Source organism: Phocoena sinus, chromosome 16 (assembly GCF_008692025.1).
Source record: "Phocoena sinus isolate mPhoSin1 chromosome 16, mPhoSin1.pri, whole genome shotgun sequence".
Lineage (NCBI taxonomy): Eukaryota > Metazoa > Chordata > Mammalia > Artiodactyla > Phocoenidae > Phocoena > Phocoena sinus.
This window is the reverse complement of record NC_045778.1, coordinates 42,155,681-42,177,564: the sequence shown is the minus strand read 5'-3', so window position 1 is coordinate 42,177,564 and position 21,884 is coordinate 42,155,681. Positions and strand designations below refer to the sequence as shown.

At 39.2% G+C, this 21,884-nt stretch overlaps 1 protein-coding gene across 4 annotated transcripts; it reads right to left on the bottom strand.

Moving 5' to 3' along the window:
* Nucleotides 1–1,537: 1,537 nt before the first annotated feature.
* Nucleotides 1,538–20,607, bottom strand: ZWINT (ZW10 interacting kinetochore protein). Of its 4 annotated transcripts, none has more exons than XM_032609300.1 (9): nucleotides 20,501–20,607; nucleotides 19,534–19,624; nucleotides 19,244–19,367; nucleotides 18,925–19,091; nucleotides 17,936–17,992; nucleotides 17,258–17,400; nucleotides 17,018–17,177; nucleotides 16,845–16,927; nucleotides 1,538–2,465 (listed from the first exon to the last, which is right to left on the bottom strand). In XM_032609300.1, the coding sequence occupies exons 1-8, from the start codon at nucleotides 20,542–20,544 to the stop codon at nucleotides 16,850–16,852; spliced, it is 864 nt and encodes a 287-aa protein (XP_032465191.1). In that variant the 5' UTR covers nucleotides 20,545–20,607; the 3' UTR covers nucleotides 1,538–2,465; nucleotides 16,845–16,849. The 4 variants fall into 4 exon arrangements, with proteins under 4 accessions (XP_032465191.1, XP_032465190.1, XP_032465193.1 ...); XM_032609299.1 differs by lacking the exon at nucleotides 1,538–2,465 and adding an exon at nucleotides 9,501–14,379; XM_032609302.1 differs by lacking the exon at nucleotides 1,538–2,465 and adding an exon at nucleotides 15,204–16,632 and having other exon boundaries at nucleotides 19,451–19,624; nucleotides 20,501–20,559.
* Nucleotides 20,608–21,884: the final 1,277 nt, after the last annotated feature.

The following is a 21,884-nucleotide window of genomic DNA, read 5'->3' as shown; positions in this document are numbered from 1 at the left end:
ATCCTTTCCTCTGAGCCAGTGTATTATGGTGAACAGGTTACCTTGTCCAGTGTGATGATGATTCATGCAATGAGAGTGGCAATCTGGGTGTTGCTGTCATGAACAGTAAGCAAGATTCCAATGAGTTTCATCAGAGAATCAGTTTTTTAAATATATATGGAGCATTATTTCCCAACACACATGTAATTATATTATATTTGCTCTTTATAACTCAGGGAAACATAAATCTACTTGGAATGCTTGAAAATGCTGCCTACAAACAGACCACCTTGTTAAATTCTAGCTGAGCATCAGCACAAACAAGATAATAGAACATTTTCACCTTTTCCTTACTTCATTAAATTGTAAAGAAAAAAGTCACATTTCTCCCAGATAGGAGTAAGGTCACATCATAGCATTTATAAGCTATAGACTAAATAAAAGAACTAATTCCTAAATTCAAAAAACTTACAAAAAATCCATAATTTCTGAAGCTGAGTAAAATATAAGAACTGTGTTTTGGGGTACATTCCACCTGATGCATGCCCTGTTCTATTATTTCTCTAGTACTTCTTTATGGTTCTGAGTAACCCCATGTTACCACCAATAACCTAGTAGAAAACTTAGCATTGCCAGACCTTATTAAGACACAGTTTTTATTATTTTCCTCATTTCCTGCCCCAATCATCGTTCTATATCACTATTCAATATTTTTTATGTACCACTCCACCAACGTCATTTAACATAATAACACAGTAAGATAAATCACTTCCGTTTTTTTTTTTTTTTTTGCGGTACGCGGGCCCCTCACTGTTGTGGCCTCTCCCGTTGCGGAGCACAGGCTCTGGACGCGCAGGCTCAGCGGCCATGGCTCACGGGCCCAGCCGCTCCACGGCATGTGGGATCTTCCCGGACTGGGGCATGAACCCGTGTCCCCTGCGTCGGCAGGCGGACTCTCAACCACTGTGCCACCAGGGAAGCCCCTCAAGTGGATTTTTGAAAGATCGTTCAGAGAGACTCTGGTTGCCTTCACAGGGCTATTCTCATGTTAGATATACTTAGGATAGCATAGGTTAAATACATAAGGAGAATCAGAAAATTCAGTTTCATATGGGCTGTTCAGCAAAAACCATCTACAAAGAAGCAAGCAACCACTGTTTGACAAAGTATGCGCAACACTAGGAGTTTGGTGTTTCTTATTCAATAGCACAAGAAGAGTAACACCAATGAGATAGTACATCATGCAAGAGGGACATCATATATTAATACAAAATGTCTCAAAATACAAAATACAAAAAGGGGTTAGAGAAATTGCAGATCCAGGGACTGAGGACTAAAGTATGAAACTTTATGGAAATCTTTGGAGGATTTTTACAAGGTTGGAGATTCTTTATCCAGATTTCTGCCAAACACACATACTTCTACGAAGACAGTGATACCTAGAGTTTAGATTTTCAATTTTTCTATTTTTTACATTATGCATAATTTTACATACTTACCAATATAGAAAATATTAGATATACTTCAAAACAGACTGAACAAAACAAGTATACTGTTTATCACAAAACTTTAATATTATCAAACTAAGACAAACATCCAGGAAGCAAGCATCTTTTGAATTCTAAGACAGTCCTAAGTGAAAACTCTGCTCCTAATACAAAATTTAAAAATGAGCCAGGCTGTCATTTAGCTTCTTTACAAATAAACAGGATACTCAGGTAAAAAATAGCAAACTGTTGATAGCAATCAGTATTACAACAAAATGACATGAATTTCCTGTAGTTTCCAGGTGTCTTCATGATTAAAATAAATGACTCCTTAAAAAAAATAACACAAAATAAATTAAATTTATAAAGAGAAAATGATGCCTGACTTCACCTTTTAGAATATATGTAAATGGACATATATTCAAAAAGATATTTAAAGCTCAAGATAACTAGCTAGGAAAAACAAAACACAATATCAAACAGCTCTATAACCTAAGTTTCTAAACTGAAATTAAATATTATAACATGTCTAACAGAAAATACTATTTTATTGAAAAGCCTTTTAACAAAGATAGTTATTATAAATTACACCCTAGTTGCTGGGAACTAAGTTTCTAGAGATATAAAGACTATAACACGGGCTTCCCTGGTGGCACAGTGGTTGAGAGTCCGCCTATCGATGCAGGGGACATGGGTTCGTGCCCTGGTCTGGGAAGATTCCACATGCTGAGGAGCGGCTGGGCCCGTGAGCCATGGCTGCTGGGCCTGCACATCTGGAGCCTGTGCTCTGCAACGGGAGAGGCCACAACAGTGAGAGGCCCACGTACCGCAAAAAAAACCCACAAAAAAACAAAAAAACCCCACAAGACTATAACACAAGGCCAAAATCATTTCATTCATTCCTCAGAGAGTGATGTCAACATCAGTTGTGCAGGCTGTGGCTGGAGGGACCCATTTATCTCCAGCAGCACCTGGATTTCTGAGGAAGGACCTCTGTGACTGGGGAGAGGTAGAGAAAAGGAAAGGAAGCTGACAAGAATATCAAAGTGTCATGTTTCCTGCTATCTGCTTTGGTACTTCAAAGGAAAACTGCCCACTGCCTCTGGGTGTGCCCCACTTGAGGATCCCCCACTGACCCTGTGGACACCCCCAAAACCCTAAGATTTTGCTAAGTCCCCACCTCCCCAACTCCACTGCGGACTCCTTGTGCCCACTGCCTAGTGCATATTTAAGAGCCAGTGCCTATAGAAGAAACCACAAACTTGAGCTAGAGCGCCATCCTCTGGAATAAAAAAGGTTTCTAATAGCCAGCCTGTTGAGCCATAAGACTCAAAGTAAACAGAAAGCCTTAGTTTAGTAAGATGTCTGCTACTTCAAATGCGAAAGGAGAAATGCATACCTTCAAACACTATGAAAAATCAAGGAAAGATGGTATCACCAAAAGAAAATGATAATTCTCCAGCAACGAAATTCAAAGGCACAGAATATTGCAATCTAACTAATAAAGAATTCTAAACAGTTGTCATGAAGAAATTCAATGAGCTACAAGAAAACCTAAAAAGCAATTCCATGAACTTAGGATTAAAAATAATGAACATAAAGAGTTCTTTACCAAAGAGATTGAAATTAAAAAACAAAACAGAAGTTCTGGAACTGAAAAATTCAGTGAATGAGATGAAGAATGCAATAGAAAGCACTGATAACATGAGAGACAGGAAAAAGAAAAAATAAGTGACTTGGAGGATAGGAATATAGAAATAATTCAATTAGAAGAGGAGAGAGAACTGAGATTTTAAAATAGTGAAGAAACTTGAATACTACTCAGTCATAAAAAAGAACAAAATAATGCCATTTGCAACATGGATGCAACTAGAGATTATCAGTAAGTCAGAAAGACAAAGACAAATTCCATATGATATCACTTACGTGTGGAATCTAAAATATGACACAAATGAACCTATATATGAAATAGAAACAAAATCAGGAATATAGAGAATAGACTGGTGGTTGCCAAGGGGGAGGGTGGTGGGAAACGGTAGGAGGGGGAGTTTGGGACTAGCAGATGCAAACTGGTATATATAGAATGGATAAACAAAAAGGTCCTACCGTATAGCACAGGGAACTATATTCAATATCCTGTGATAAACCACAGTGGAAAAGAATATGAAAAATAATGTATATATATGTATAAGTGAGTCATCTGTACAGCAGTAATTAATACAACATTGTAATTCAACTATACTTCAATAAAAAATAAATTTAAATAAATAGTAAGAAACTCCATGAGAGCTCTCATTTTCAATCAGAAAAGCAAATATAGGAATAACTGGTGTTCTAGAAGGAGAAAAGAGGGAGAAGGGAGCAGAATATTTATTTAAAAAAGTTGAGAATTTCCCAACCTGGGGAAAGAATTGGACATACAAGTCCAGGAAGGTAACAGAGTCACCTTATTATCTCAGTGCAAAAAGACCTTCTTCTCCAAGACACATTATAATGAAACTGTCAAAAATCAATGACACAGAAAGAATCTTGAAGGCAGGCGGGGGGGAAAAAAAGAATAACCAAAGTAACCTACTAAGAAACCCCCGTTAGGGTGTCAGCAGATTTCTCAGTAGAAACTTTATAGGCCAGAGGAGAGTAAAATGACATAGTCAGTTGCTGAAATATAAAAATTACCAGCCAAGAATGCTTTATCTGGCAAAGTTATCCTTCAGAGATGAAGGAGAAATAAATGCTTTCCAAGACAAACAGAAGCTGAAGGAATTTAGCACCATTAGACCTAATTTGCAAGAAATACTTATAGTTCTTTAACCTGGAATGAAAAGATGTCAATCAGTGACACAAAAACATACAAAAGTACATAACACACTGGTACCAGTGGGGAGAAAGAAAACAGTCAGAATTAGAAAACTGTAAGTCTATATTAGAATGGTGTTTTAACCAGTTAACTATATTATAAGGTTAAAGGAAAAGAATATTGAAACTAGCTAATTGTTAACTAATTCACAGCATAAAAAGATGTAAATTGGGGGAATTCCCTGGCGATCCAGTGGTTAGGACTCAGTGCTTTCACTGTGGTGGCCTGGGTTAATCCCTGGTTGGGGAACTAAGATTCTGCAAGCCAGGTACTCCCCTGGCAGTCCAATGGTTAAGACTTTGCCTTCCAATGCAGAGGGTGCAGGTTTGATCCCTGGTTGGGGAATGCCTCGTGGCCAAAAAACCAAAACATAAAACAGAAGTAATATTGTAACAAATTCAATAAAGACTTTAAAAATGGTCACGTCAAATAAATCTTTAAAAAGAAAAAAGAGGTAAATTGGGACATCAAAAACACAGAAACGTAAAATAAACTTAATACTGTATTACATATTTTAAAGTTGCTAAGATAATACATCTTAGAAGTCCTCATTGCAAGAGAGAAGAAAAATTTTTTGTAACTATGTATGGTGACAGATGTTAACTAGACTTATTATGGTGATCAATTTGCAATCTTTATGTTGTACACCTGAAACTAATATAATGTAATATATGTTAATTATATGTCCAACAAACCCAAAACCTAAAAGAGGAGCAGTAGAAGGGTGGAGCCTTTATAGGAGAGTGAAGATATGTTGTTTTTAGTACAAAATGGACTATTTTATTTATGAGATATTTTATGTAAGCCTCATGGTAACTATAAAATATATTCATAAAACATTAAAAAAGGTGATACTGAGCATACTACCACAGAAAACCACCAATTTACAAAGGTGGACAGAAACAGAGGGGAAAAAAAACAATGGAGTTACAAAACAACATGAAGGTAAATGATAAAATGGATTAAAAAAAAATAAGACCCAACTATATGCTGCCTACAGAGGACTTATTCAGATCTAAAGACACACATAGGACCCTGATGTTCATAGCAATACTATTTACAATAGCCAAGACATGGAAGCAACCTAAATGTCCATTGACAGATGAATGGATAAGGAAGATATGGTACACACACACACAGGAATATTACTCAGCCATAAAAAAGAATGAAATAATGCCATTTGCAGCATCATGGATGGACCCAGAGATTATCACACAAAGTGAAGTAAGTCAGGCAGAGAAAGACAAATATCATATATCACTTATATGTAGAATCCAAAAAATGATACAAATGAACTAATTTACAAAACAGAAAGAGGCTCATAGACATAGAGAACAAACTTTTGGTTACCAAAAGGGAAACGGGGGAAGAGATAAATTAGGAGTTTGAGATTAACAGATACAGACTACTATATTTAAAATAGCTAAACAACAAGGACCTACTGTATAGCACAGGGAACTATAGTCAATAACTTGTAATAATCTATAATGGAAAAAAATCTAAAAAATAATATATAACTGAATCACTTTGCTATACACATGAAACTAACATAACATTGTAAATCAACTAAACTTCAATTGAAAAAAAAAGATACACATAAGTTCAAAGTGAAGGAATGGAAGAAAATATTCCATGCAAATCAAAAGAAAGCAGGGGTAGCCATACTTATACCAGACAAAATAGACTTCAAGCCCAAAAGTGTAAGAGACAAAGAAGGTCATTATATGGTAATAAAGAGGTCAATAAATTAAGAAGACATAACAGTTGCAAATATATACACACCCAACATTGGATCACCTATATATATTAAGCAAATATTAACAAATTTGAAGGGAAAAACAGACAATACAAAAATAGTAGGGGAATTCAATACCCCAATCAGCAATGGATAGATCACACAAACAGAAAATCAACAAAATGTTGGAACTGCACCATACTTTAGAACAAATGGATGTAGCACACATATATAGAACATTCCATGCAGCACATTCTTCTCAAGTGCACACAGAACATTCTCCAGGATAGACAATATGACTGGACATAAAACACATTTCAGCAATTTTAAGAAGACTGAAATCATAATAACTACCTTTTCTGACCACAACAGTATGAAACTAGAAATCAACAAGAGGAAAGCTGGAAAAATCTACAAATAGGTAGAAACTAAACAGCTATTGGATCAAAGAAGAAATCAAAAGAGAAATAAAAAATTATCTCGGGCTTCCCTGGTGGCGCAGTGGTTGAGAGTCTGCCTGCCGATGCAGGGGACACGGGTTTGTGCCCCGGGCCGGGAGGATCCCACATGGCACAGAGCAGCTAGGCCCGTGAGCCATGGCCGCTAAGCCTGTGCGTCTGGAGCCTGCGCTCCGCAACAGGAGAGGCCACAACAGTGAGAGGCCCGCGTACCACAAAAAAAAAAAAAAAAAAAAAATCTCAAAACAAGTGAAAATGGAACTGTATCATATAAAACCTTATGGGATGCTGCAAAAGTAGTTCTGAGAGGAAAGTTTATAGCAATAAATGCATATATTAAGAAATTGAAACAACGGTACAACTGAAGGAAACAGAAAAAGAAGAAAAAATTAAGCCCAAAGTTAGAAGGAAATAATGATCAGAGTAGAAATAAATGAAATATAGGCCAGAAAAACAATGGAAGGATGAATGAAACTAAAATGTTTTTTCAAAAAGATAAACAAAATCTACAAGCCATAAGCTAGACTCACTAAGAAAAAGTGAAGACTCAAATAAATAAAATTAGAAATGAAAAAGGAGACATTTCAACCGATATTACAGAAATATATATGATCCTAAGAGATTACTATAAACAATTACATGCCAACAAATTAAATTACTGGGAAGAAGTGGATACACTTCTAGAAACACACAACCTACCTACAAAGACTGAATAAGGAAAAAAATCGAAAATCTAAACAGACCAATAACTAGTAAACAGACTATATCAGTAATCAAAAAACCTCCTAAGATTAAAAGTCCAGGACCAGATGGATTTATTGGAAAATGCTACTAAACATTTAAAGAAGAACTAACACCAATCCTTCTCAAATTTTTCCAAAAAGTTGAAGAGGAAGAAACACATCCAAACTCCTTCTATGAGGCCAGCTTTAGCCTAATACCAAGGCCAGGTAAGGACACTATAAGAAAACTATAGACCAATATCCCTGATGATACAGATGCAAAAATCTCCACAAAATATTAGCAAACTGAATTTAAGAAAACATTGCAAAGATTATACATCATGACCAAGTGGGATTTATCCCTGGGATGTGGGGATGGTTCAACACATGCAAATCAATAAATATAATATATCACATTAATAAAATGAAAGATAAAAACTATATGATCATTACAATGGATGCAGAAAAGGCTTTTGACAAAACGCAACATTATTTCATGATAAAAACTCTCAACAGATTGGGTACAGAAGGAACATACCTCAACATAATAAAGGTCATATACAACAAACCCAGAGCTAACACTATACTCAATGGAGAAAAACTGAAAACTTTTCCACAAAGATGAGGAACAAGACAAGGATGCCCACTCTCACCACTCTTATTCAATATATTAGGGAAAGTCTTAGCTAGAGCAATTAGGCAAGGAAAGAAAATAAAATGCATCTAAATCAAAAAGGAAGAAGTAAATTTTTGCTGTTTACAGATGATACAACTTTCTATACACAAAATCCCAAAGAGTCAACCAAAAAACTATAGAAACTTTCAGTAAAGTTGCAAGCTATAAAATCAACATACAATAATCGGTTGCATTTCTACATACTAATGATGAAACATCTGAAAAAGAGATAAAGAAACTATCTCATTCACAAGAGCATCAAAAACAATAAATACCTAGGACTAAATTTAATCAAAGTGAAAAAATTGCACAATGAAAAATATGTGACTTTGCTGAAAGAAACTGAAGAAGACAAAAACAAATGGAAAGACATTATGTGTTTATGAATCAGGGGAATTAATATTGTTAAAATGTCCATGTTTCCAAAGCCATCTATAAATTCAACACAATTTCCTCATCAAAATTCCAAAGTGAGATCATGTGATCAAATTAAAAGAGAAATATTTTCTCACATTTAATTAGCTATGCAGATTGTTATAAAAACCAAAATCAAAAAGAAAAATATTCCAATGGCATACTTCACTGAAATAGAAAAAACAATTCTAAAATTTGTACTGAACCATAAAGGACCCTAAATAGCCAAAGTAATCCTGAGGAAGAAGAAAAAAGCTGGAGTATCATACTTCCTGATTTCAAACTATACTATAAAGCTACAGCAACTAAAAACAGCAGGTGCTGGTATAAAAATAGGCACACAGACCAATGGAACAGAATAGAAAGTCCAGAATTAAGCACTAACATATAAGGTCAACTAATATTTGACAAAAGAGCCCAAAACATCTAATGGGGAAAAGAGAATCTCTTCAACAAATGGTGCTGGGAATACTGGATAAACACATACAGAACAATGAAACTGGACCCCTACCTTACAGTACTCACAAAAAGTAATTCAAAACCTAGAAGAAAATGTATGGAAGAACCACCTTGATACTGGATTTGGCAATGATTTTTTGGTTATGGCACCAAAACCACAAACAACAAAGCAAAAATCAACAAATGGGACTACATCAAATGTAAAAGCTTCTATACTGGAAAAGAAACAATTAACAAAATGAAAAGGCAACCTACAGGATGGGAGAAAATTTTGGCAAACAATATATCTGATAATGGGTTAATATCCAAAATATATTTAAAAAAAAAACTCATACAACTCAATAAAAAAAAAGTGTTTAAAAAATGGGCAGAGGAATTAAATAGACATTTCTCCAAAGACGGCCAACAGGTACATGAAAAGATGCTCAACATCACCAATCATCAGGGAAATACAAATTAAAATCACAATGAGATATAACCTCACAACTGTTAGAATGGCTATAATTAAAAAGACAAAAGATAACAAGTGTTGGTGAGGATGTAGAGAAAAGGGAATCCTTGTACACTGTTGGTGGGAATGTAAATTGTTTCAGCCAATGTGTAAAACAATATGGAGGTTCCTCAAAAAATTAAAAACAGATCTACCATATGATCCAGCAATTTCACTTCTGGGTATATACCCACAGGAAATGAAAACAGGATATTAAAGAGATATATGCACCCCATATTTATTGTAGCATTATTCACAATTGACAAAATATGGAAACAATTTTAGTGCCCATCAGTGGATGAATGGATAAAGAAGATGTGATACATACACACACAAACTGGAGTATTATTCAGCTGTGAGGAAGAAGGACACTCTGCCATTTGCAACAACATAGATGGACCTTGAGGGCATTATGTGAAGTGATATAATTCAGACAGAGGAAGCCAAATACTGTACAATATCACTCATACATGGACTCTAAAAAGCTGAGCTGGTAAAAACAGAGAGTAGAATGGTGGTTTCCAGGGGATATGGGGTAGAGAAATAGTTTGTACCTTGTTTAAAGGGTACAAATTGTAACAAGTAGTAAACAAGCCCTAGAGAGCTAATGCACAAAATAGTGAATATAGACAACAATATTGTATTATAATCATCAAATTTACTAGGAAACTAGAACTTAATTATTGTAACCACTAAAAATAAATGATTAATTATATAACATGACAGAAGTACAAATTATTGCTACAATGACAAGCACATTACAATGCATAAACCTATCAAATTAACATGTTGTACATCTTAAATTTATACAATGTTATATGTGAAATATATTTTAATAAAAGAAATAGAATAGTACCTGGCATATAGGTACTCAGAAAAGTTTGCTGATTAGGCATTGAATGAATACTAATAGAAAAAATTATCAGGGTAACAAATCTATACGTAATCAACAACTTAGTGTCAAAATATAAAATAGCACACCTTAGATGAATATGATTAGGTATCTGCACACAAACACACAAAATTTTAGAAGAACAAGGCAAGACATTTGCAAGAAACTGTGAGCCTTATAAACAAATCCTTACTACCATCTGCCAGACTGTGCCGCCTGTTTGAGTTAGACAATGTGATTGCTAAATTACATGTACTGTGACATACCAATAACACTGTTGTGCAATATCCCACCACTGCCCCCCCAAAATTATCTTATTTAGATATAAAACAAATTTCAGGCACATGAAATCCCAGTTTTAGTTTTTCTTCTATACAAGAGATATACAATATTATTAGACTATTAGAATTAACTGAATATCTACTAGCCCTTCCTTTTCATTGTAATAAAATTTTTTTTTCAATAACTACTTCTACTTCTTGAGATCACCACCACCACCACCAGCACCACCACACACCAACAGTTAAATTTAGCTATTGAATTAGTTCCAGAAAATTCCTGAGATATAGGAGTAGAGATAGGGGTGGAAGAGTAAAACAGAAAATCTCTTATGATACCAGACTTTTTTTTTAACCAAATAAGACTTGTCTTATTCTTTTCCAAAAGAATAAGAACTGTGTGTTGTGAGTGCCAAGGGTGACATAGGCACCTAATGGACAGCTTCTCTTATCTTTACATTCCAGTAATCTCTGAATATTGTTCAACATAATTGTTAACACTAAAATTATGGTAGTCATAGGATACTGTTTAAAAACCATACTCATTTTCTAATTGATGGGAAGTAGGTCACTATTCTTTAATATAAACATTTTATATTAAGGCTGAGCTTTTTTCCCCCCTCCTATTTTCAATTGTTAATCCCTAAAACCTTGATAAGTAGAATATTTCTCAGGCACGATGAGTGATTTTCCATTGCTGAATATGTTTTCTGATGTTCTCAAACAGTCATGAGCCTTCAGTGACTAAAGGCTTTGGTGACTTCTGTCACCAAAAAGCACTGAGCTCTGGGATAGGTGGTTCATTAGTTTCTAGTTGGTGTGTACTTGTTTGGATTGGTAACTGTCATCATCCATGAATACTAGTATCACTGAACTGCTTTAGTGATTATTTTAGTGGGTATAATATGCAGCTACTAATAACTATGATCATTGTATTATACTTATTTTTAAGTATCGACAGTCTAAAATAGAGGTTCCATTCTCCTGCTACTCCAATGTTGCTTTAATATGATATCTAATTGCCTAAGTGGATTTCAGCTCTTTTGCTGCTGTCATTATAGCAAGTCCCAATAATAAGCAATGGTTAGACAGGGAGATATGTTTAGCTCAGGAGGAGGATGAAAGCATTTGTACTGCTTTCTAAATGTGCATTCTGCTCTAAATTCATAAATGTACTCACCAATGGTATAACTTTCTGAGAGTTCTATTGCAATAGATTAAAATGTACTTGAAAATTTTTTACCCAAGTAGGAAATAAAATTTTGATAGGTTTCCTTGGCTTCCAGGTGTAGGCTTTGACTTCCTATAGCCAGCAGGGTAAAGGTAAAAGGTTCTCATTAACTCACTACTCCCATTTCCTCCCTTATATCCTATGCTCCAAGCACTGATTGTCAGGAATTTGCATTCCTGAAATTGCCAGTTGCTCATTTCCTATACTTTACTTACAATGTTCCTTCTGCTTAGTATGCATGATTATCCTTGGTGCCACCAAAACATTTCAATTCTTAGTCCTTAATGACAAACATAATTTTTTGTTAAAATTAGATTTTTCCTTCCTATCTCTAAATTTAAACTCAGATTGTTTTGTTTTGTTTTTTTAAATTCTCAGAACTGACATTCAGTAATAGCTGACATTCAATAAATGATGAAATCTGCCTCTGGATAATTTCATTTATTTGAAATTGAGCTTAAGAGGCAGCTCTTTGGGAAATCTTCCCTGAAGATGATCCAATGAACATTTACTAAGTACTTTTAAAGTGTGAAGGTATTGATATATGTTCATTTGTGGGTGCAAAGATATATATATTCCTATAGAGAGGAATCACAGAGAACAAATGGTTATCTGAAAAAAGAGGTCAAATATCTGTCATGCAGTCACTCTCACTTCCTCCAGCTAATCTACATTATCCCTGCCAATTTTATATGTGTATGCGCACACACACACACACACACACACACACACACACACACACACAAATGCTATCTATTTTATGACTAAATTCCTCAACTAAATTTACCATTTCTTTCCTTTTCCCCTTCTTTCTCATGTTGCAAATGACATACTGGAACAAAGTTAGGCATTTCAATCATCATCAAGAGTAGAGTTTTCAACCAAGAAATTAGTATATCTTGCCCAAAACTCTATTATCTTCATATAATATCTTCACTTGGAGTAACCAAATGAAACAACCAGAGATAATGCTGAATTTCGGTAAATAAATTCTTGCAAATTCTTTTTTATTTCCAGAATATCTGGCCAGGTAAATCCAAGGCTTACATATATGGAGACTGTGGACAGGTCCCTGTCCCTAAAGAGAAGTATTTTCCCTCAAAGACACATATAAAGCATAACTTCTTGTCTACTAAGTTACATAAACAGGACAAAAATTTAATACACCTAGTATTTTTATTAATAAAATTGCTGTTTATGATTGGTTATTAAGATTAGACCCAAAGTTTTTGCAATATAATTTCATAACACAGAGACTCTATAGGATATTTTAAAAAAACTTTCATAAAATAAACCCTATTTTGATTACTCCAACTTGTGTTTGTTTTTCCTAACATTATTTATAGTACATAAAAAATTTGTGCACTAGATTATATAATTTTATGGTTTATTTCTTTTATAATGTTTGTGATAATCTTCTATTTCCAAAAGTTCTGTCACCATCTGAAAGCATATTTCTAGATTTTCCCCTTCTTTTTTCTATCTCAAAACATGATTTTAGGTACACAGTAATCAACTCATTTAAATAATTATCATATGGGTATAATCACTATAAAATGTATGATGAAATGAATTATGCATACCTTGCGTAAGTGTGCTTGCTAAAGTTCATTTGACAACTTAAAATTTTAGAAATGTGTTTGAATATGGCATCTAAAATTGCAGAGCTCCATAAAGATTAACAAGTTTTTTTATAACTATGTCAACAGTTACACAAATTCAATTTAACAACATAAAAAGAATTTACCCCCCGCCCCTGCCATGACAGTTTAAAAAGGTCTCAAGATGTTGATTCCTGAGACTATAGTTTTCAGACTTAATGCCTTGGTTATTCAGGGTTTCAAGAGCAAAGTGTGTCAAAACTCATTAAATTTTTCAGAGCCCAATGTTCAAAGCATCAAAAGGGTCATTTAAATACTGTGCTGGGAATAAGGAAACTAGTTGATTTAATACCACAGTTTATATTTTAAAACTTCACATATTTGGCCCAAAGAGGAGACGTAAAAATTGTAATATAAGAAGTTACATAATTCTATAAGACAGGATGAGGTTTATTAAGGACAGAAAGATTCTAAAATGGGAAGATAGTTTTCATGACAGGGTAGAATATTTGAAATGAGCTTAGTTTCACAAATTTCAAGATTATAAAGATAGAATGAGGGGGATTAGCTTTGCTGAAACTATCCAGATGTTTGTAAGAGAAAAAAACAAATCTACTCTCACTTGGAGACTTGAACATACCCCTCTCAAAAGATGATATTCAGAAAATAAAAAATATGAATGAAAATCTGAAGGGATGTATAAAGGAAAAAATCAGTAAAGCACAAAAAAAGTATCAGGAATATAACATTAGGCCATCCTAAAACAGGCTGCAGATTTAGATTAAAAAGATTACGACAACTTCATACCAATTTAAAAAGATTAGAAACGAAAAATTCCTAGAAAAAATTGACAATACCTAGAAAATATGAAACAAACTAGAAAAAAATAAACAAAATAATGTTTAACCATAATAATGTTAAACAAAATTATCTTTAAAAAGGAAAAATATTGGGCTTCCCTGGTGGCGCAGTGGTTGAGAGTCCGCCTGCCGATGCAGGGGACGTGGGTTCGTGCCCCGGTCCGGGAAGATCCCACATGCTGCGGAGCGGCTGGGCCCGTGAGCCATGCCTGCTGAGCCTGCGCGTCCGGAGCCAGTGCTCTGCAACGGGAGAGGCCACAACAAAAAAAGGAAAACATTATTCTTAAAGAGAATAGAAAAAGACAGTTTTGCTATTGGTTTAACAGAGTAAGCTTAATTTTCACTTTAAGTTATCAAGAAGACTTCTGGTCAAGACAGAGCAACAGTGTCTTGACTGTGCTGATTCACTGCCTAGTCTCCCCTCTGCCCCCACTCTTCACTGGTTTCTGTGTCCTTCCCTTCAATAGAAAAGAGGAAGAGAAAAAATTCTGGCAGGCAGCAGGGCCTTTTCAGCAGCTTCTGTGGACTCATAGATTTCCATGTCTTTGTGTAAGAGATCACGATTTCCCAGGGGTAGTATTCCTCCTTGCACACATCTACCTTGTGCAAGTATCAATGAACAAGGATAGTCTTTAAGGGCCTAACAGAGGGCTGAGAAGAGCTGGAAGCTAAAGTCCATCTTCTTTCTGATAGCAAGTCCCAATTCCTGAGCTGGTCAGTCAAGACACTTCCGGCCAACTTGAGGCTCCAGCCACATGGGCAAATCAAGGGCTTTCAACGTAACAGATAATCAAGCCTCCCCTCCTCTTTGGCCTCAGTGTGGACTGATGCATTTCACACTCCTTGAGAGAAATCTGGTTCCCAGAAGTTTGCAGACCTCTGTGTTTGATTACTGTACATCTGCCCAATCTCCTTCCCCTGTCCCTGGCTTGGAGTATCTCAGGGTATTATCCCTCACCCCCATCTTGGTGGGCTTCATGTGAGTGTCTTCTCTTCCCTGCTGACTTTCTGACAGCCATAATGTATGCAAAGATAGGGAAACTCCACAACATCCCAACCCACACCCCAGTGTCCCTTAGTAGACACTCTTTTCTTGGGATGGAGATATATATATATATATATATATATATATATATATGTACTTTTGCTCTCTAGTTTGTGCTGCAGACATTTTGGAGAACATGAGACTAGAAAGGAAATGAGACTGTAGGGGTAAGGGAGCCTATCCAGTAGGAGGGAGGGAAAAATGGGACTGGATATTTGGGTTACCAGAAGGCTACAGCAGGAACCATGTGGGAGGGAGGGGGATGAGTAGATTGAGGAAGCCACTCTGTGGGCATTTGTGTGCTCCCTGGTGGAGTATCCTCAATCCTCTCTGAGCCCAAAGACCTCTGATAATTATCCTATTTCATACGTAAAAAATGGGGCCAACACATTTGAAAAGACAATTTGAGAGAAAACTAGGGACACCTTAGTAAAGCACGGCAAACCATCGAAATGCACAAGGATCTCAATCTCCACCTGAGAGAAGGTGACCCAGTCTGAGACAGACAGGGAACACTGACTCTTAAAACTTTCTCTCACCAAAAACAAAAGGCCCCAGTGTCTTTCTCATGGGGATGTTTAGGTCTTTCTCTCACATGAGGGTCCTTTTCTCATATGGAAAATGAGTTTTCTACACTCTAAGAACTGTCATTTTTCTCTCTTTCTCTCTGAAGTAGCAGTTTCCACACTCCCAATCAGGAATGCAATCTCTTTCTCAAACACAGTAGTGCCCGCCCCTGTCCACACACCCAGCGACAGACACACAGAAGAATGGAGACTGAAAGCAACAAAGACACAGAAACACACACACACAAACACAAATAGAAATACTGACTCATAGACACAGGCCAATATACACAGATGGGGGTCTCTATACTCTCACTATTGATCTTCATTGTATTACTCTGTTTTAGTTTGCTATCCTGTTTTAACACACCCTGAAATCATCCTATTTATCTTTTCAATTGTTCATTCTCATTATGCTCCATGTAAGCAGGGACTGGTCAGATAAGCCCACTGCTGTAGCTCCAGTTCATAGCAAGGGACCTGGCACAAATCAGAGATTCAGTAAACATTTGGATCAGTAATTAAAATTATCCTCCCATATCTAATCACCTGCATAAAGCATTCACCTTCTCCCTGAATTAAGCTCAGCATGTTTGTAGTATATCCCTTTGGGCAAGCAACCCCTGATGCCCCAGGCCAGGGCCCCTTCCCCATCTGTACCCTCTCTATTCACAACAGTCCCAGCACCTATCTTGTTGCTGGCCTATGAGTGTGGTTCTTCCCACCAACATATGAAGATAAGCGGACAAAGAGGCAACTGAGAGAACTCCAGGGCTTTTAATAAACAGAATCCAGAGGCTGCCCCGACCTGGTATGTAGTCAAAAATCAGGCTGCACTCAAGGAATTTAAGTCCATCCTGCAATGTGGGTGAGGCCAGAAAGCTGGGGAAGAGGAAGAGAGGGATTAGCCCAGGGTAGGCTGGATATGGGGATAATGTACAAAACTTCATCCGTAAGATAAACTCCTTGCTCCTCCCCATGTCCTATCCCCTCCATGAATAGCGGAGCACAGAAACAGAGACAGATAGACCAGAGACCCTCGCTCCTGCCATACCTACAGTTCAGGGACACCATAGCCTGAGTTGGAGTCTGACCTGATCTAGGATCCTTCCCCATGTTGCTGTCTCCCAGGAAGCCATGGTAAGCCTGTATCTCCAGCAGGCTGTGGGTTGTTGGCCTTGGGGAGACAAGGTATGAGCAGTGAGTAAGATTTATCTCCCAGCTTTTCTCTCTGCCTCCCTGCCCAACTGTTCCATCTTTCATTCACCTTGGAGGACACACATTCATCTCTCCCCATGGTGTCCCGAATGTTCTGCTCCTGGGGCTTATCCTTAGGAAGATCCAACTCTTGTGGCATCTCTGCCTCAGCCTCATGGAATAGCAGCTTACCCTGAAGGGTGTATAGCAGGTGGAGGAAGGTCTGGTGCCTGGAAGGAGGAGGTGGGTGTGAAGACAGGGAACCTCAGCTGAACCACCCTGGGTCTGTAGCCCATGTTTCCGGCCTCACCTCTGCAGCTTGTACTGCTCCTGCCCTGCCTGCTGCTTCAGGGTTCCAAGTTCCTGATATAGCTGTTCAAGCTCCTGCTGAGTTCCTGTCTGACGCTCCCTCACCTCTGAAGAAACCACTGCCAGATGCTGCAGACGCTTCTCCTACCAGGAGTGAGAATGTAGACACGGTTCCTCAGATGCTGACGTCTTAGAGCCATTTCCCCAACCCCTACAGCCTAGACCTAGCTGGGGGTTCAGACGCATAGATGGAAAGAGGGACTCTACTCACTTTAGGCAGGACCAGGGGCTTAGAAAAAAGGAAGGGTCAGAATGTGTAGTTACAAGGTGAGGCATTCTGGAGAAAAGGAGCACAAAGATGATGATAACACTTATTTAGTTTGCTATGTGCCAGGCACTATTTTAAGCACTTGATGTACCAATTACTTAATCATCATAATAACTCTATAGAGTAGATGCTATTATTTTCTTCTTTCACAGATGAATAAACAGAAGCAGAGAAAGTTAGGTGACTGCCTAAGATCATGCAGTGGTAAGTGGTGATGCTAGGATTCAAGTCCATGTTGGTACCCATGCTATAATGCCTCACTAGAGGAAATAGAATAAAGGTTTTCTAGGACTTGGCCCATGCAATAGCATGGTGGCGAGAAGAGGTATTTTCCTAGGTGAATAGACCTACCTGTTGTAGCTGCCACTGCTTCTGGACTATTCTGAGTTTTTCCATGGCCATTTGCTTCTGCAGGTAAGCAAAGGAGGGGAACAAGGAGAGGAGGAGTGCGTTTTTATGTTTGGATTTCTTTTTTTTTTTTTTTTTTATAGTAAGTCTTTGTTGGTTATCTATTTTAAATATAGCAGTTTGTACATGTCAATCCCAAACTCCCAATCTATCCCTGGCCCTCACCCTTCCCCCTGGTAACCATAAGTTCATTCTCTAAGTCTGTGAGTCTGTTTCTGTTTTGTAAATAAGTTCATTTGTATCATTTTTTTTTTAAGATTCCACTTATAAGTGATATCATATGATATTTGTCTTTCTCTGTCTGACTTACTTCACTTAGTATGATAATCTCCAGGTCTATCCATGTTGCTGCAAATGGCATTATTTCATTCTTTTTAATGGCTGAGTAATATTGACGGATGAATGGATAAAGAAGATGTGGTACAGGGGCTTCCCTGGTGGTGCGGTGGTTAAGAATCCGCCTGCCAATGCAGGGGACATGGGTTCAAGCCCTGGTCTGGGAAGATCCCACATGCCGGGGAGCAACTAAGCCCGTGCGCCACAACTACTCTGCCTACGCTCTAGAGCCCGTGAGCCACAACTACTGAGCCAGTGTGCTGCAACTACTGAAGCCCACGTGCCTACAGCCCGGGCTCTGCAACAAGAGAAGCCACCGCAATGAGAAGTCCGCGCACCGCAACGAACAGTAGCCCCCACTCGCCACAACTAGAGAAAGCTGGCGCGAAGACACGAAGACCCAACACAGCCAAAAATAAATAAAAGTAAAATAAATAAATTTATATATATATATAAAAAGATGTGGTACATATATACAATGGAATATTACTCATCCATGTGGTTGGAGTTTAAAAGACAGCCAGTGGGTCCAACCCAGCATGTTCACCCTTTTCCTCCTCTCTGCCTGCCCTCTCCTCCCCTCATCCTTGGTTCACCTTGGCCTGGAGTTGTTCAAGGGCCTCCTGGAGCTTGGCCTGCTTCTTTTGGGCCTCCTCCACCTTGGGCAGTGCCTGGGTCAGGGAACTTGTGATGGCCTCCACGTGCTCTTGGTAGGTGGCCTTCAGCTTTTTCCACTGCTCTTTGACTTCAATTGCCTTCTGCCCTGAGAAGAGCCAAGAGTGAGGGAATAAGTGAGGTTGGCCCACCTGCCTGCAACACTGGGGCTTCAGTCTTCCCATCAGCCAAACAGCTGACTTGACTGATGTCCCTCTTCCTTCTTCACTGCTTCCCTATTCCAACCCCCTGCCCACTCACGGCTAGTGTCTTCAGAAGCCAAGGGGTTCAGGTCCCGGGCAGTGCCTTCCTGAACCAAGAAATTCTGCAGGAAGTCTACTACTTGAAGCTGGCTGCAGAGGAGCTTGTCTTTCTTCCGGGAGTCCTGTTCAGAAGGAGGGTGGACGCAGGTAATATTCTTACCTCCTTGTACTATAGGCCAACAAGGTTACCTTCCAGTCTGCTCACCATTATCGCTGCCCAGTGTCTCAATAGGAGGACCCAGGAGCAGTCCCTGGCTTGTGAAAGGCTAGCTCCCATCTTGTACGCACCATCACAAACTCAGCCAGCATCTGCACGGGCAGTTCTGCCTCCTCCTGAAGACCTATAGGCTCCAGGATGTCTGCCACCTTGGCCAGGGCCCTGAAGGGGCAAGAAAACAGGAGAAACTGCAGACTCCTGGGGTCCTAGGTCTAGTCAATTTGTGTGCACATGCACATATGTGATTATGTGTATTAACGCTGAGTCTTGTCCTGCCTAGCACTGGCTTGAAGGGCCATCTGGGACCAGGAATGGTGTTTGTATGGAAGACACATGGACGTAGTAAGTGCCGTGAAGAAAAATAAGCAAAGCAAGGGGAATAGGAGTGTGGGGAAGGGGCTGTGATTTTAAATAGGGAATGTCTCACTGAATAGAAACCGTTTGAGTTTCTGAAATCAGTCATGGAAATATACAGGGAAGGGGGGAGCCCCACCACGCAGAGGACACAAGCTTGGGGGCAGGGTATCAGAGTACTTGAGGAGGAGCTAAGGACAGGGGGCTGGACCCCTGGGTCTAGGCCCTCCAGAGTTCTCCCTTGTTAGCGGCCGTAGCAGTCCATTAGGAGGCGGGGATGGGGACAAAATAATCCACTGGGAGAGTGTGTGTTGGACAGGGGTGACAGAAATTGAATGGCCCTCCCAGCATGTCTCCTAGGGATAGAAAGTCTCCTGTTAGGACAGTCGATCTGCGAAGAGATATGGAGGGTTAACAGAGATGGAACGGTCCCCTTTCAGAACACACCTCTGGGGGGTGTGCGTACGTGGTGGGGGACGGACAGTCCCTCATAGCCCTGACACCTGGAGAAACGCAACCGTCACCTGAGGAACCTAAGACTGGGGGGCTGGGATCAGGATCACTTCACGGCTTAGTCGACCCGCAACCGCTGTAAGGGGTGGAGGGGAATTACTGATTTTACTTGGAACCGCGCAAGGTCCGCCCCAGCCCGCCCCCGGCTGCCACCTGGCGAGACACACTTACTCTCGGGCAGCGGCCTCCGCCTTAGTCTCTGCCGCCTCCATCATTCCCCGGGCCGCGCTTCAGCTCAAACCTCAGTCCACTTTGGACCCGCCGCGAACCGCGCGCCGGGACAGGCGATTGGATGTCCTGTCAGTGGGCGGGAATCAAGGACCATTGGGCACTCTCATTGGCAGGCGCAGATTGGCGCGTTAGCGCGCCCTGTTGTTTGGCGCAGGCGCAGTTGTTGCTGAGCCCTGCAGGCGCGCAGAAGTTCTACGCCTGCGTAGTAACCCGTAGGCGGTGCTGAGGTTTGGAGGTGCCGCTTGAGCTCGCTCAGTGGCGCGCTGCCTAGTTCTCAGAGTAAGAGAAAAGACGTTTGCTCTGTTTAGCCTTTAGGGGCAACTCTCAGAGTTACCTTTATTTTAAAAAAAAAGAAAAAGAAAAAGAAATCTGCCCTTGAAGGAGAACGCTGGGTCTGTCTTCCGAGACACTTGGCATCAATAACGGATAACTAATCCTGGAGACTGAGGAAACAAATAATCAGCTCAAAATGCTTACAGCCTTTCAAAGATTTTCCAGGATGCGGGTTTGGGAGAGAAAACCTAAGCACAGCCCAGCGAATTGCCTGCGTTGACCGGTTGGAGCCGAAAGTTTGTGGGAGACCAAGGCAGGTAATGACCTCCAGAGTATAGCAGAAAGGAGAGGGTTGCTCAGAGAGAGAACTCGGAGTTCTGTAGAGTTTTCTCCAGTATTCTGCTGAGTTCTGAGCATCTTGTGTTTGAGGAAACTACCCCGAAGGGGTTTTAAGGATTCCCAGAGATCACTCAGGGTCAGTAACTCCTTCTACCAGTCAGGCTGGAAAACTTCATAATCCATGGGCGTTGGTTGGCGTACACAGACAGGTTTTGCCTTAGTAATAGGGCATTAGCCCTAGACACCTCACGCCTCTAGTGCCACCTAACAAATCTTAAAAGCAAGGCCCAAGTGGATCAAACGGTTAACAAATCATTTAAGTATATGATAGACCAAAGTTAAATAATATTTATAGAAATACAAAAATGTCCAGCAACCAGTAAGGTACAGTTCACAATGTCTGGCATCCAATTAAAAACTACCAAGCTAGAAAGAGAAAAACAAATACTGTATGCCAACGCATATATATGGAGCCTAAAAAAATGGTACTGATGGACCTAGAGGCAGGGCAGGATTAAGACACAGACATAGAGAACAGAATTGAGGACACAGTGGGAGAAGGGGAAGCTGGGACAAAGTGAGAGAGTGGCATGGACATATACACACTACCAAATGTAAAATAGATAGCTAGTGGGAAGCAGCCACATAGCACAGGGAGATCAGCTGGGTGCTTTGTGATGACCTGGAGGGGTGGGATAGGGAGGGTGGGAGG